Here is a 15,674-nt window from a genome sequence, read left to right on the forward strand (position 1 = left end):
AATATTTTATGAAGATTGAACACATAGGACATTATAGGTAAAATATTGTATACATGGTCAGATAAAACATTTTATACAGTTTGAAAATTACTTTGGAATTGATAAAACTCTTATATTTTATTATTTTTCATATATTATAGTAATTGTTAGCTTTGATTTGATTGTATATGAGAAACATTTTCAGTACTTTTCTATTGTATAATTGAACTACAAAATTTAGTGTTTCAGGAAAAATAATTTTTCTTCAATGAGTGTAATTAAAGAGAGTAGGAGATTGGATTTTAAGTCTACTAATGAGAACTTTTATAGCTTTATATTTTAAATAAGACATTATCATTTTAGAAGGCTTAGACTATAGTTTTCAAGATGTATTCCACCACATTTCCTATTAGTAGGCATTGCTTTTGATACTTTAAAGAGTAGAAAGTATTATGGGTTTATTAGTATATGTCACTGGTCATTACCCAGAGCGGTGGACTGTGTGGGGAATCTAAGCAACATCATGGGTTTCCTCTTTACTAAAATGAAAGGGAATCATATTTCAAGAGATATTTTCAACCTTTCCAGTTGGCTCAAATTTCTGCCAAAATACCTCCAGAGACCCTTTTTTTCTTAATTCCTAGAGAACTCCATGTAAAACCTTGATTAAATCCACCGACCAACCATTCCACATTTCCTCCCTCTTCCACTCCTAATGCCTCTTTCGTTCTGTGTGTGTTCTGAGGAGACCATCTCAGCAGCGTGCTTTCTCGGTTTTTTCTTGGTCTCACCCACTCTTACCCGTGTAAGAGGAAATCACAGTTTAATTTGCATTTTCCTAATTACTAGGGATGTTATTCACTTTTTGAGGTATTTCTTAGCCATCTTTATTTTTATTTTTTTTGAGAACTTTTTGAGAACTCTGTGTTCATGTCTATAGCCCATTCCTTTAATGGAGTTGCTTATTTTTCTGAATCTGTTTTTTGAGTTATTTGTATATCTTGGATAGGAGTTCTTTGCCAGATGTATACACTGGCAGAGATTCTTTCCTACTCTTCCTGCCTCTTTACTAGAGTGGTGATTATTTTCTGTTCAGAAGTTTTCAAGTTTTATGAGGTCCTATTTGTCGATTGTTGACTGTAGTTCCTGGACAACTGGAGTTCTATTCAGAAAGTCCTTTTGCACATGCGCCTTGTGTAGTACACTGCCTGTGGTTTTTTCCAGATGTTTCAGCTTTTCAGGTTTCTCACTGAGGTACATTATTCTCAGGTGTTCTTTTCAATAAAAAAGGTATTTATCAGATCTGGTGAGCTTGTTTTAGCTACAGATATGAAATTTCAAAATGATATATCATTTAAAACTATGAGCTGCTCACTTGTGGCATTTTTCATTTAATATTTTCAAACAAAATTTCTGTAACATCAGAAAGAAAAGCAGTGAAATCTAGCAATAATTCAAAATTAGAAGAATAAAACAGAAATTTTACTATTGTATCTGAAATAAGAGCACTAGATCCAGGGGATGTCTCCTTTTGTGTATAGGAGGTCTAACATGTGCATTAATATATTTTATATATATTCATATAGACATGCGTGAACACACATACAAAGTTCTGTAAAGTTTTTTATTTTTAGTGATTATTGAGTATTTCCACTTGAATAATGTATGAATATCATACTCATGACATTAAACAATTCTTAATAATTCTTCTCTTCTTAAAGCACCTATTATAGTTATTATACCATTAATCTTCTAGCCACCACCAAACTGGTTCTCTTCCTCATTATCAGGGTTGAACTTAGGTCTGTATATGTACGAGGCAATCACTTGCCACTGAGCTATATTCCTAGCCCCATCACAATGAAACTGGCCACTTGTCACACTCAACCAATGTCTGATGATTCAAGTTGATATGGATAATAATTCCAATGCCTTTCATACTGACATAAGGTTATACTTTTCTCACTAATACTATCAGTAAATAATCTGTGAAATTCTGGCATCCTGCACATTAGATTGATGGGGTGGACATTTGACCACATTAAGTTAATCAAAAACTTTCTTAAGTGTGTTTACTTTAAAATTATTATTATTAATTAGTCCAGCCTAGTTGTGAATTCTACAGGCTATAGCGCCAACCCTCCATGCAGAATGTGTACATGGTTTCAATAATGTCAGAACTATTATTGGAGTAACTAACCATCTGATTGTATTTGAGGGTTACTTTACAAGGAGGGATTGCAAGTCTGGTACTATTAGCTTGGTATTGTGGCTGGGAAGGCCAAACACCTCAGCAGGGAACTCATTTCTATTATTTAATTAAATTAACCTTGTGTTATTTTAGCATTTATGACTATACTTATTGGGAAATACTACCTTCATTGTCAGTCAGAGAAGCTTCTGTGTACAATCAGTGGTAGTGAGTACAAAGACTCTTGGCTGCTTACACTACCAAGCAAAAGTAATGGTGAGTGTTCAACACTAAGCAGGGCATTTATACAACCCCATCTAACGCTTGGAGATATGTAGAAATATGGTGGAAAAATTTAGTGATGATTTAAAGATAGTGAGAACCTAGATGTGGGGCTGGACATCTTTAGTCCCAGCACTTGGGAGGCAAAAGCCATTGATCTCTTTGAGTTTAAAGTCAGTCTTCTCTACATAGTGAATTATAGAACAGAGGAAGCTACATAGTGGGATCCTGTCTCAGAAATGAAAACTTTAATCAATCAATCGATTAATCAATCAATCAACCAATCAATCACTAAGGAAAGACAGAGGAATGGCAAATCGCAGTCTTTTAGGAATAACATAATGCTTCAGTTATAACCATGCGGCAGCTCTGATTTCCTGTAGTAGGTCTTTACAGCCTGCCTTGCCATCGGTCAGTCACGGATGGTGAGGAGGCATATACATGGAGCCTCGCCCCTCCCTGCTGAACTGCTGGCTACTGATGGATTCTGGAGGACAGTAAGCATTTTCTTTAGATGTGTTCCCACTCTTAAGCCCAGCATGGTCCACCAGAGAGCTCAGTACCCAGAGTCCAGTGGATAATTCTGATTAAACCCAGTGTGTCTCAAAACAAACCAAAAAGAAATAAAGGAAAGGGACTTGTAGTGAGGAGGGGTCACTGGAAAGTATGAGAGGGAATGAGAGAAGAAAAAAAATATAATGCATATAATATATATGTGTGCAAGATTGTCAAAATAAAGTTAAAATTATTACAAATAGAGATAATTTCCTTTATTTTATGGACATGAAGTTAGAAAACGGATATTTGTGCACTTTTGTGAATTTGTCTAATTTCAATGTGGAGTAAAGTAGTCTATATATAGTAGAAGGGAATTCAGTGAATTATGTCAGTGAGTGTGGAAAGAGAGTACAAACCTCATTTCCCAGGCTATCCCTGAGGTATTTAGAGTTGGCCTATAGTTTCTTTGGCTTTTCTTCTACATTTGAGAACTGCAATGGTTACATAACCTAACTGACTTCGGTATTCATTTAGAATTATGTAAGGCTGCTTTGCACACAGCTACTAATGCCTCTTCTCATGTAGACTTGTACTGCTTTGCTTCATGTATCACTTTGGTTTTGTCCTCTCAACAGTTTCCAACCCCACTTGAACCGTCATCTTTGTTGCATGACTTTCGTGATCACTATTCTTATGTAGTACTACAGTTTGGGATGCTAGCCCTGGCTTATGTTCACTGTGACTGGATCCCTCCGACCTTGCCTCTTGCATGTTTCATGTTGTTGATACTTTAGACCCACCAGGTATCTCAACTTTTATTGTTTTACTTTAGTCTATATATGTATAATCTTATAAACATTTCACCCTTTGTATAAAAACTCAAACCATTCTTAAATTTCAGTCTGGATTGGGTAAACATTTACTACCCTCTAAAGTTCAAGTTTCTGAACATAGAATTATTTCCACAGATTTCTCAGTATACTACATTTTATGTGTAGCAATTTCTGATAAGTGTCTCTCCTTTAGCATCTAGAATATGAACTATATAAGGACAGGTTTCTGGAGCCATGGTTTGTTACTAGCATATTGTAGTATATTTACTTTTCTTTCTCAATTAGAGATGACCTTGTCTGCACTTCAGTAAAATATATGGATGACTCAGAACAAATGTATCCTTTTCCCTCTCCTTTTGCATGATACACGTGTGTGCACATGCACACACACACACACACACACACACACACACACGCACACACACACAGAGCTTTGTTGTATGACATTAGTTGGTCAGTGGAAATTTAACAGACATAGCTCTAACAGAGACTTTAATGTGCTTTGTGTAATTTGTCCAGGCTTCTTTGTTTTTATTTTTTGGATTATATTTGTTTGCTTTATCATGCATGGTGATCATTTGAAACAATGGTATATGAGAGACAAGTTGCTCGGAGCCCAGCCTGACTCTCTACAGACTAAATCAAAGTTGCTTATATGAAACCATAAAACGATCATGTGCAAGCTTTTGAGTTTAAGAATAAATGTTTATAAATCTCTCTTTGGGTGTTGGGCTTCACATGGCTGCATTATAATTAGTTTGTGTGTGTGTGTGTGTGTGTGTGTGTGTGTGTGTGTGTGTGTGAAGTTTCCTTCATTAGGAGTGAAGACTGTACTTTTTCTGTGGGTATGAAGATCAATATATGGGATGTAGTTAGAGATGATGCTGGTTTAGTTATATTAGCTTATGACAGTTGTATTTATACATATACAACTACAAAACAACTCACACATAAGGCTCAGAAATTATTGAAGAAGAGAGAGAAGAAAGATTTGAATAGCTAGAGGGTAAAAGAGGTTTCTGTGGAATTATGTCCTTTAGGAATGTCAGGTGCTATACCAATAAAATGCCTTAGTATGATCTGAATAAGACAATGACAATAGAAGTTCTAAACTGGATGAGGGAATGTCCATGAGGTCTCAACCCTACACACAGAACTAGGCAACTAAAGAATGTTGACAGGAGGGTGGACTTACTAATTGGTTACCCAATACCAATGGTCAGCCTTGAAAACATTCATATACATAATATTATATAGATCTGTCAGGGTGTATATATTTATTTAGGAATATGTATGCAAATGCTATCTATATATAACAATGATTAATGAAAAAAGAGGTCATGAATTCAAAGAGAACATATATATATATGCGTGTGTGTGTATGTGTGTGTGTGTATGGATATATTTTCCTTTGGAAAAATAATTAAGAACACAATAGATGCTTATTATAAGGGCTTGGAGAAATGGCTCAGTGGGTAATGTGATTGGTACAGAATTTCAAGGACCTTTGTTCACATACCCAAAACCTACAGAATTTCAGCTTGGTAGCACATGTCTGTAATCCAGTGCTCTAACTGCAAGGTGGGAAATAGAAGCTGGGGAATGCCAAGAAGCTCTTGTGCCTGTTTGCCTGGTGTATGTTGCTGCCAAAGAGATGCCATGTCTTAAACAAAATGAAATGAGAATCCTGAGACCTGAGTCTGTCATCTTATCGCCACGTTTGCCGTAGCACATATGCACTGTACATACATCTGTATTCATGTAGATGAATAAACACAAATACACTCATACTTCATAAAAATGTATACTATTGTTATCCATAGAGATGTGGAATAACTCCTTGCATGAGTAAGAACAAAAGAGAGTACTCTACACAGTTGGATGCCAGGGGGACTTGGTTCTTATATTGTACCATGTAATATTTCTTTTTGAATTACTTGCTCAGAATACTAATTCCTTTGGGAAACTAAGTATTGCCTTATTTTTTGTTGGGCAGCATTTCTTTATTTCTTCATTCCTACCTACTTGCATTATTTTATGAACAATTTTCTTTGAAATTCATTGTTGATGGAATCCTAGACCTTTCCTTAATGGATTACCCCTTTTCCCCAGTTTCTTCTAGTTTATAAGCATAGAAAAGGTCCTTTCTCAGTAAAAGGAAGCAAAATTTCCTAGAATTTACTTAACCTTTTCAGACTTTCACATCTCAAAGAGCAGTTGACAAAGGCATTGTGGTTTCTGACTCATTGGTGCAATCTTCAGTCCCCTTGTCACATGATGGACATATTTATCAAAGAATAGCAAAAGCAGTGTGAGGACATAGTGGAGAGGTTAATTCTGGAAGTTGTCTTGGGGAGAAGTAGTAGGTGAGCAAGACTTTAATGACCAGACCTAAGGGGGCTCTTATTACGGAAAAATCCTTGCATAAATGTGCCAAGAAAATAAATGTTTGAAGAATATACAAATAAAACTGTGTACAAATATAAGATGGAATGATACATAAAGTTACACAGATATCTAGAGGCAGACCTCAGACTTTCGTAGTAGGATGATTTGGCATTGTATGCTTTTGTTGGTGAAAAGATCAAGAAAGGCATCTCAGTGCAATTTGGAACAACCTAAGGGAACAGAGGTTGATGGGATTAGCACTGAGAGTAATGGAGAACATTTCTGTTTGTTGTACAGAACCAGCAAGAGAAGATTGCTTGAAAAGGGACAGAAAGCGATGTGGGAATCTTTTCAGTTAGAGTAGGCTCAGGGTCACAAGGGTTATCACTGATATAACCAGGTACTCAGAGCATTCTAATCAAAAATGCATACACATAAAAATATTTTACATAGATACTTTTGAGTTTTGAGGAAGAATTATTTTAAAATGACATTTACCCTTCATATCTTAATTTTAGTCATTGCATAATTAGTTCTAGAACATCAGTTACTTGTCTTGTATTCAGAGTTTATTGATTATTATCTCTCAGTATTTCAAGAAAATCACTTCATTAGTTTACTTAGAGCATCAGTTTCTGTAGAAATGGAAACAGCCACGCACTTAAGGAGTTACACTACCAGATGTCTCTGTTTCTCAATGCCAAGGAAGTCTGTGGTTGGAAGAATCAACCATTTTAGGTTTCTTGTGGAGTGAAGTTTATTTGAAGTTATGAAATGTACAAAATTATAAATATAAAACTTCTTCAGTGTAAGAATGATGCCAAATTACTCCTCCTATCCTAGAATTTTCATTCATTCTCTTGCTGAAATCTCCTGAGGCTATTTACCAGAAATATTTCAAAGGACAGCCTTCATTGCCAAGCTCTCTACCTATAACACTGCTGCCTACAGGGCTTCTGCAGGCCTTGTAAGTAAAAATTATTAAGGATAAATTTCACATGCTCATAAGCAAACTTATCTCTGATAATTCAAATCTGCCAAACAATCAGTGGCCCTCCAAATTCTAAAAGGAGTTTTTTAAATTTTTATCTGTCTTACAATTGTTAATGACTATTCAGCCCCATAGATATATTTACAATATACACCTAAGACTTGGGGAAGAATCTCAAAAGAGAGAGAGTGGCAGAAAGATTCTAAAAGCCAGAGAACCACAATGTTGACTTTCCTTTTATTCCCATTGACAATTAATCAAAGATTTTAATGAAATCAGTTGGGAAAAATTTCCTTTTCAAATACCTGTAGATTCAATCTCTATCATTAACTCTTTTCTCTCACTGCTTCATAAAAGTCCTTAGTTTTGTTTTACCTATTTCATTATATTGATATATATTATCACTATTTCTATCTCCAGGTTTTGGGTTTTTCATTTTATATTATTAGTACCAGTACATTTTTTTTAAAGTTTGAAATAATAAATATTGCTACTTCATTCCATTGAGACAGTTACAATCAAACAGACTGCTCAAATTGTACGGGCATAGTGACTCTCTGGTTCTTGTAAGCATATGGAAGCCTGGCCCCGAAAAGTATCCCCCTTCTTCCCTCAGATCGTCTTTATCTACAGTACCATCGCAGGGAGAAAGAGAGGAGCTTGTTAGGTTTCTCTTTGAGGCAGCCAATGCTGTGTGCATCTCCCGTTCTTTCCAGTTACAGCTTGACTCATGTTTTGGGGCCCAGATGGGTCTGGGGTTCAGTGATTGGTTATACATGTTTTTTATTGTTAATGATTAATTTTGTATTCTGCTTTTTTTGTGTCTGCATTTATGTTTTGAGGTGTTTTTCAACTTCTGTGATAAGTCAGATGCATTGGAATTTTGATGGTGTTCATTTAACTGTAGATTGTTTATGTTTGGGGGTGGGGTCTGGATTTTCCTTCTATCAATTTTATCAGTACATGAACGAGATGGGTTTTTAGCTTCTGGTATAATTGTTATTTTCCTTTTTTGGGGGGAGCACTTAAAAGTTTTAAAGTCCAAAGATTTTACTTCTTTGGTTAGATTTATTCCAAATTTTTAATTTTGTTACTATTGTATATGGGATTGTTTCTCTGATCTTTCTTTTCCTGTTTTTTTTTTTTTTTTTTTTTTTTTTTTTTTTTTTTTTTTTGCTGTGCTTATTGTGCTTGGAAGGCTACTGATTTTCTGTGTTAATTTTGTATCTTCCTACTTTGCTCAACATGTTTATAGGACATAGGAATTTTTTTTTTAGGACATAGGAATTTTAACATAGAGCCTTAAGGTCTTCATATATAGAATTGTATCATCGTCAAATAAAGATATTTTGATTTATTCTTTTCTTATTTTATCCTTGTGTCTTAATGCCTTAGCTAAGACACTTTACACTATTTTGAACAAAAGTGAATAGAATGGACATACTTTTATAGGAGATGATTTGAGTTTTTCTTTATCATCTTATTGGCAGTAAGCTTGTATTACCTTTATTATGTTGAGCTATGTCCCTTGTATTCCAAGATTCCTTTCTGTATCATAACTCGTTTCACCGTTATTAATAATGCTGATCTATAATGAGCATGGATGGTCTATTTTTATCTGTCTTCTTCAATGTATTTCTTCAGTGTTTCAAAATATTCCTTGCAAAGGTTTTTTAATTCTTTAAGTTTTCTCCAAAGTATTTTCTTCTTTGAGGCTATTGTGAATGGGATGGATTAATTTTTTTTATTGGACATTTTCTTTATTTATATTTCAATTGCTATCCCCTTTCCCAGTTTCCCCTCCGGAAACCACCTATTCTGTTGCCTCATCCCCTGCCTCCACGAGGGTGCTTACTCACCCACCACCTACCTACTCCCTCCTGCCTCCCCGCCCCGGCATTCTCCTACACTGGGGCAGCAAGCCTTCACAGGACCAAGGGCCCCTCCTCCCACTGATGCCCTACAAAGCCTTCCTCTGCTGCATATGGGTCTGGAGTCATAGGTGCATCACTGTGTACTCTTGGGATGATGGTTTAGTCCTGGGAGCTCTGGGGGGTCTAGTTGGTTGATATTGTTCTTCCTATGGGGTTGCAATTCCATCAGTAACCTCAGTCCTTTCTCTAAATATCCATTGGGGACCCCGTTCTCAGGTCAATGGTCAGCTGCAAGCATCTGCCTCTGTATTTGTCAGCTCTGGCAGAGCCTCTCAGGAGACAGCTTTATCAGGCTTCTGTCAGCAAGCACTTCTTGGCATCTGCAGTAGTGTCTGGTTTTGGTGACTGTATGTAGGATGGATCACCAGGTGGGTCGTCGTCTGGATGGCCTTTCCTTCAGTCTCTGCTCCACATTTTTTCTCTGTGTTTCCTCCTGTGAGTATTTTGTTCCCCCTTCTAAGAAGGACTGAAGCATCCACACTTTGGTCTTCCTACTTCTTGAGCTTCATGTTGTGTGTGAACTGTATCTTGGGTATTCCAAGTTTTGGGGCTAATAGTCACTTATCAGTGAGTGCTTATGATGTGTGCTCTTTTGTGATTGGGTTACCTCACTCAGGACGATATTTTCTAGTTCCATCCAAGTGCCTAAGAATTTCATGAGGTCATTGTTTTTGTTTGTTTGTTTTTTAGTTTTAAAAGAATTAATTTATTTAAAACTAGTTATTAAATTTTAGCTTGCTTAAATATAGATATTAATTAGATTAAAAACCAATTCCTCTTTTTTCTCTGTATTATTATTTTTTTCAGGTGGATATATTTTTTATTGGATATTTTTATTTACATTTCAAATGTTATTTCTTTTCCTGGTTTCCCGACCATAAGGCCCCATCCCATCCCTTCTCCCCCTTTTTCTATGAGAATGTTACCCCTTCCCAAACACCCCACCTTCCAACCGCTCCACTCTGTCATTCCTTTACACTAGGGAATCCAGCCTTAGCAGAACCAAGGGCTTCTCCTCCCAATGGTGCCCAACAATGCCATCCACTGCTACATATGCGGTTGAGCCATGGGTCTTTCCATATGTACTCTTTGATTGTTGGCTTAGTCCATGGGAGATCTGGTTGGTTCTTATGGGGTTGCAAGCCTTCCTCTTTCTCCACATCCTTGCCAGCAACTGCTGTTATCTGAGTTTTTGATCTTAGCCATTCTAACTGGTTTGAGGTAGAATCTCAGGGTTTGCATTTCACTGATAACTAAGGATGTTGAACATTTCTTTAGGTTCTGCATGGCCATTTGATATTCCTCAGTTGAGACCTCCTCCTCCTCCTCCTCTTCCTCTTCTTCTAGATCTGTATCCATTTTTAATAGGGTTATTTGATTCTCTGGAGTCTAACTGATTGAGTTCCTTGTATATATTGTATATTAGTCCTCTATTGGATGTAGGGTTGATAAAGATCTTTTCCCAATCTGTTGGTTGCTGTTTTGTCCTGTTGATGGTGTCCTTTGCCTTCCAGAAGCTTTGCAATTTTATGAAGTCCCATTTGTCTATTGTTGTTCTTAGGGCATAATCCATTGGTGTTCAGGAAATTTTCCCCTATGCCTATGTGTTTGATGCTCTTCCTCACTTTCTCTTCTATTAGAGTCATTGTTTCTGGTTTTATGTGGAGGTTTTTGATGCGCTTGGACTTGAGCTTTGTACAAGGCAATAAGAATGGTTTGATTTGCATTCTTCTACATGCTGACCTCCAGTTGAACCAGCATCATTTGTTGAAAATGCTATCTTTTTTCCACTGGATGGTTTTAGCTCCTTTGTGAAAGATCAAGTGACTATAGGTGTGTGGGTTCATTTCTGGATCTTCAATTCTATTCCATTGATCTACCTGCCTGTCTCTGTACCAATATCTTACAGTTTTTATCATTATTGCTCTGTAATACTGCTTGGGGTTAGAGATGGTGATTCCCCCAGTAGTTCTTTTATTGTTGAGAATAGTTTTCACTATCCTGGGATTTTTGTTATTCCAAATGAATTTGCGAATTGCTCTTTTCTTTTTAAAACCATAAATTATCCTTGTTCATTTTTATCGATCATTTTAAAGTCTACTATGCATGATCTAAGTCAATCCTTACAAATTTGACTTACTTTTAATATTCTGTAGCATATTATATAGCATCTTTCTTTATGATTCTGGATTAATTCGCTTAGGATAATGTAACCTCTTTTGTATAGATTTGAATATTTAACCCTTTTGCATTTGAGTCATTTTAATATATTTGAGCTTAAAATAAGTATCCTATTTTTCCCTATTTGTCCATCATGGTTTAAATTTTGCTTCCTTCTTTTTCTTGTCTGTTATTTAAATAAAATAAAAATATTGCTACTATATTTTCAAATAGGTTTCCATAAGACCATAATATGATACATGGTTGAAGTATTTCAGGAAAATGGTATATAGTTATGATGTAATGAAAGAACAATGTAGCCAGAAATCTATATTTCAAAGACCCTTTCTGATGCTTTAAAGTATGAATTTAAATAGACACTAAATACTCATGTGTTTCAGGTTCATCATTATTGGATCACAGTGAAGATTTAGTGATAGGAATAAAATCATTCTGAAATTTCACATTTTTAGAGAGCCTGTTACATTATTATTATTATTATTAAGAACTCTGTACATAGTAACAATTTAAAGATTTCTTCTGAAATCCACCTACTCTGTTCAACTGTTAAAACAAATAGAATATATGCTTTCTTTTAATATTGGAATGAACATTAACATGTGATTTTTAGAATATGAAAATTTAAAGTGTCCAAAATTGTTCTAATAATGTATTATACATCAAACACAATGATTTGAAATATACTTCTATTTATATTTCTGTGTTACCTGTGCCAGGTCCATTATGTAAACAGCTATAGAGTTTGGTCAGTAGTGGATAAAGATACGTTATTTGTATTCAAATCACCTGTGACTGCTACTTAGTTACTTATATAACTTTGGAGTTATCTTAGTTATTTATTCCATGTTTTTCTGGTATGTAAATTGAAGTAGCAACAGTACTTCATTCATGAAAATTGATCTGAGGTTTAAATTGACTGGAACACTTAACCATTAGGACAGATTTTATCATACATTAAACCTAGAATTATTAATTTTCTACTAAAATTAATTTCTTAATAGCATCATAGTTAAAACTTACATTTTCTCTTAATATGGAATTATTATATTTTTATCATGTATTTTGTGTGTGTGTTGGTGGAGGTATGCCCAGAGAACATCCTCAAGTAGTTGGTTCTTCTTTAATTATGTGGATCCTGGTATTAAACTCACATTTGCAGCCTCAGTACCAAACATCTTTATACATTGAGCCATCTTTCCTGTCCAATTATACTTAGCTTATAATGAGAAAAAAGCTGGAAAAAAATTTAATGAATTTTTCATGGTCATTCAGAAAATGTAAAATGGACCTAAATCATTTGACCTCATATTTAATGTTGTTGTGTAATATATACTCTGTCAGATGGGGAGGCAGGAACAGGAAGGGGAGATAGGATAAAAGGTTTATGGGTAGGAAACTGGGAAAGGGGATAGCATTCGAAATGTAAATTAAAAAAATCTAATAAAATGTAAAAAAATACTCTCTTTAAAAAAAGTCATAATAAACATTTTGATGATAAAAATTCCAAGAACCATTTTTATATAGTGAATCTTCTTGGAGATTATGAATACAATGGACAGAAAACTAATAGGCAAGTCTTTGGTCTTGAGTAGTTCATATATAGCTCAGTTGTGAAGTTGAACGAAGTTCAGCATACTAGAAGTTTTATTTTATCCTCATTTTTTCCTAACTAGGAAACTATGATTCATTCCTCAGTTTGTTGGGACATATGGTCTTCAGACTCCAACCTTGCTTGTTTTACAAAGGGTCGAGACCACAATGGCCAGCCAGAGATGTCTGTAGTACGACCTCGAGTATCTGAAAGTCCTCCTTACTTTGAGCTGCCAGTGCTAAGACTATGACTGTTTAGACTAAACAGCCTAAACAGTGTCGAGCAAAGGTTGGGACTAGTATCAGAGCTTATACTGCTGAGATGCAAGAACCTCTATTAAAGCACAATTCTCTTATGTTTTGTTATAGGTAACCTCGGCCGGGTTGAGCAAGTCTCTGATTTTGAGTATGATCTGTTCATTAGGCCGGACACCTGTAATCCTCGCTTCCGAGTCTGGTTCAACTTTACTGTTGAAAATGTGAAAGAATTACAGGTGAGGGAAATGGGGCTATCAGTGGGAACTTAGGGGAACTTAGAGAAGGAACCTGGTTTGGTTTCTTTAACAGCTGTTAAACCTATGGCTGTAGCAGCAACAGTGAGTAGTGGGTAAAATGCTGACTTATGTTTCCTGATGGGAATGAACTAATGCAAACCTTTATCTAAGAAAAAGCGTGTTGTTTACTGAGTAACTCCTTATATGTTATGCTTCCTTGTGGAACACCATAAGCAAACACTGGGAGTGCCTGTTGCTTTCTGTATCTAAGATGCTGTTACATCACCTCTGTCAAAATCCAGAAAGACATTTCTCACAGGGGCCATCTCAGTAAAAGCTCTTCTCTTATTCAACAGGATGTTCATATTTCTAAGGCTGCATAACTCTTAGACCAAAATATCTTCCCTAAAGTGTGTGTGCTTGGGAATTCAATGCTATTTTATTATCTAGTGATTCTGGAGAACCTTGTATTTTCTGTTTGTGTTTAAATTTTATAAATATATTAATCTGCTTTAATCTTGATTTCTTCAGGTTTATTTTCTAACTGCCAGTGATTTGTGACACTTTTGAAAACTTGTTTTTCATGAGAGAATATTGGTAAAAATAGAGCGATAGAGTTCATATGCATTAAATAAACAGTCTAATTCTAATAAATATTGCCTCTTTATTCCATTCAGACAGCTACAATCAGACTGCTCAAATTGTACAGGTATAGTGATTCTATGGCTCTTGTAAGCATACGGAAGCCTGGCCATGAGTACTATCCCCCCTTCTTCCCTCAGATCGTCTTTATCTACAGTACCATCGCAGGGATAAAGAGAGGAGCTTGTTAGGTTTCTCTTTGAGGCAGCCAATGCTTTGTGCATCTCCCTGTTCTTTCCAGTTACAGCTTGACTCATGTTTTGGGGCCCAGATGGGTCTGGGGTTCAGGTAGTCCTAGGCTCTTGTTTGACACTATGCTGTTCCTGGCATACTAGCCTGTTGGGCCAGGAAGAGTTCCTGAACCTCAAAAAACTACCAAGGAGCCGTTTCCAATTTATTCTCATTAGGTTCTCTTTATTACAAGTTTGGGCTTGGGTTCTCCTCCAACCTAATCCTGGCAGAGGAGGATGGGAAGACGGAGCAGCCTCAAAACCTCAGCAGGATAAGGATTTATAGGAAATCAGAGTATGTACGTGACAGGAGTGTCCAGCCTAGCAGATATCTAAAGGGATGACTATTATATGCGGACAGGTGCGTGTCCTGAAGCAAGACTGAAAATCACAAATGTCTGAAAGAACATCTGAAGAAGTCAGACTAATCTTTTGTTAACTGTTGTTAGAAAGTAACTAGAGAGCTACTCTGCGTAAGGACAAGCAGTGGGCTCCTTCCTGGTACTTGGGTGCAGCTTGCATTTAGCTGCACGACAGGTTCTCATATATATATATATATGAGGCTAGTCTCAAAATAGACTAGGTTTGGTCTCTCAGCCTCAGCAGAAGAGCGGGACAGTGCATTTTTGCACTTTTCAACTAATTGTCACAATTCTCAAGAATACCACAGACACAGCACTGAGGAGTGCGCCACATTTTTTGAAGTTTAGAGGCCCTGGATACAGAAAGGTATTTGTATACTGGTAAATATGGCACCTCAGAGTTTCAGCACATGGGGAAGGTGATGAAATAGCTGACGCTCACACACAGACCCCTACACCCTGTGCAGCTCTAAGGCCTGGCCTTGCTTCTTGCTTTTACCTAATCTTACATTACCAAGTCTCTTGACAGTTTCCATGGCAGTATCGTGCTCATTCTCCTTTTTGGCCATGCACAGTGGCTCACCTAACTAGGATTATTCCACAAAAATAATCAGTAATCTTCAAAATAGTTTGCCAAAATCTTGTGGGCTGCCTGCAATTATCGCTGTCTATTAGGGAGTGACATACGTCCTCCCCTCCTTTTGTTGCTGTTGACTCAGGGTGGTAAGTTAGGCTTGTCGCATACACACTCCTCTGAGCAGCAAATAGCTATTATGCAGACCGTTTTTACAAATGAAGGGAAACACTTTCTTTAATGTCATATAAGTGTGCTAGGATATCCAAGTCCATAAAAAGGACCACACTTTTCTTTCTTACATAGTTTATAATCCTCAGCTCGCCTGTTGTGTCTAAAAAAGCCATTCACTGCTAGAAAGGGGACTGTTTACTTTTTCATTTTATTGTTAAATAGAGACCTAGAACCTGCACTTACACTATATCTTAAAAGTTGGACCACATTAGGACCAGCCAATGTTTCTGCAGTCTCCATGAACATCGTCTGTATATGGCTAATATTAACT

At 36.3% G+C, this 15,674-nt stretch overlaps 1 protein-coding gene across 4 annotated transcripts in view; it reads left to right on the forward strand.

Moving 5' to 3' along the window:
* The window catches only part of Agbl4 (AGBL carboxypeptidase 4), a 1,315,938-nt gene that overhangs the window by 230,946 nt on the left and 1,069,318 nt on the right, over positions 1-15,674 (forward strand). For all 4 annotated transcript variants that reach the window (XM_087659984.1, XM_087659985.1, XM_087659983.1 and 1 more), the window contains 1 exon segment: positions 13,237-13,361. In XM_087659984.1, coding sequence (XP_087516110.1) covers positions 13,237-13,361 — 125 coding nt within the window.

Source organism: Rattus norvegicus, chromosome 5, assembly GCF_021556685.1.
Source record: "Rattus norvegicus strain SHRSP/BbbUtx chromosome 5, alternate assembly SHRSP_T2T, whole genome shotgun sequence".
Taxonomy (NCBI): Eukaryota; Metazoa; Chordata; class Mammalia; order Rodentia; family Muridae; genus Rattus; species Rattus norvegicus.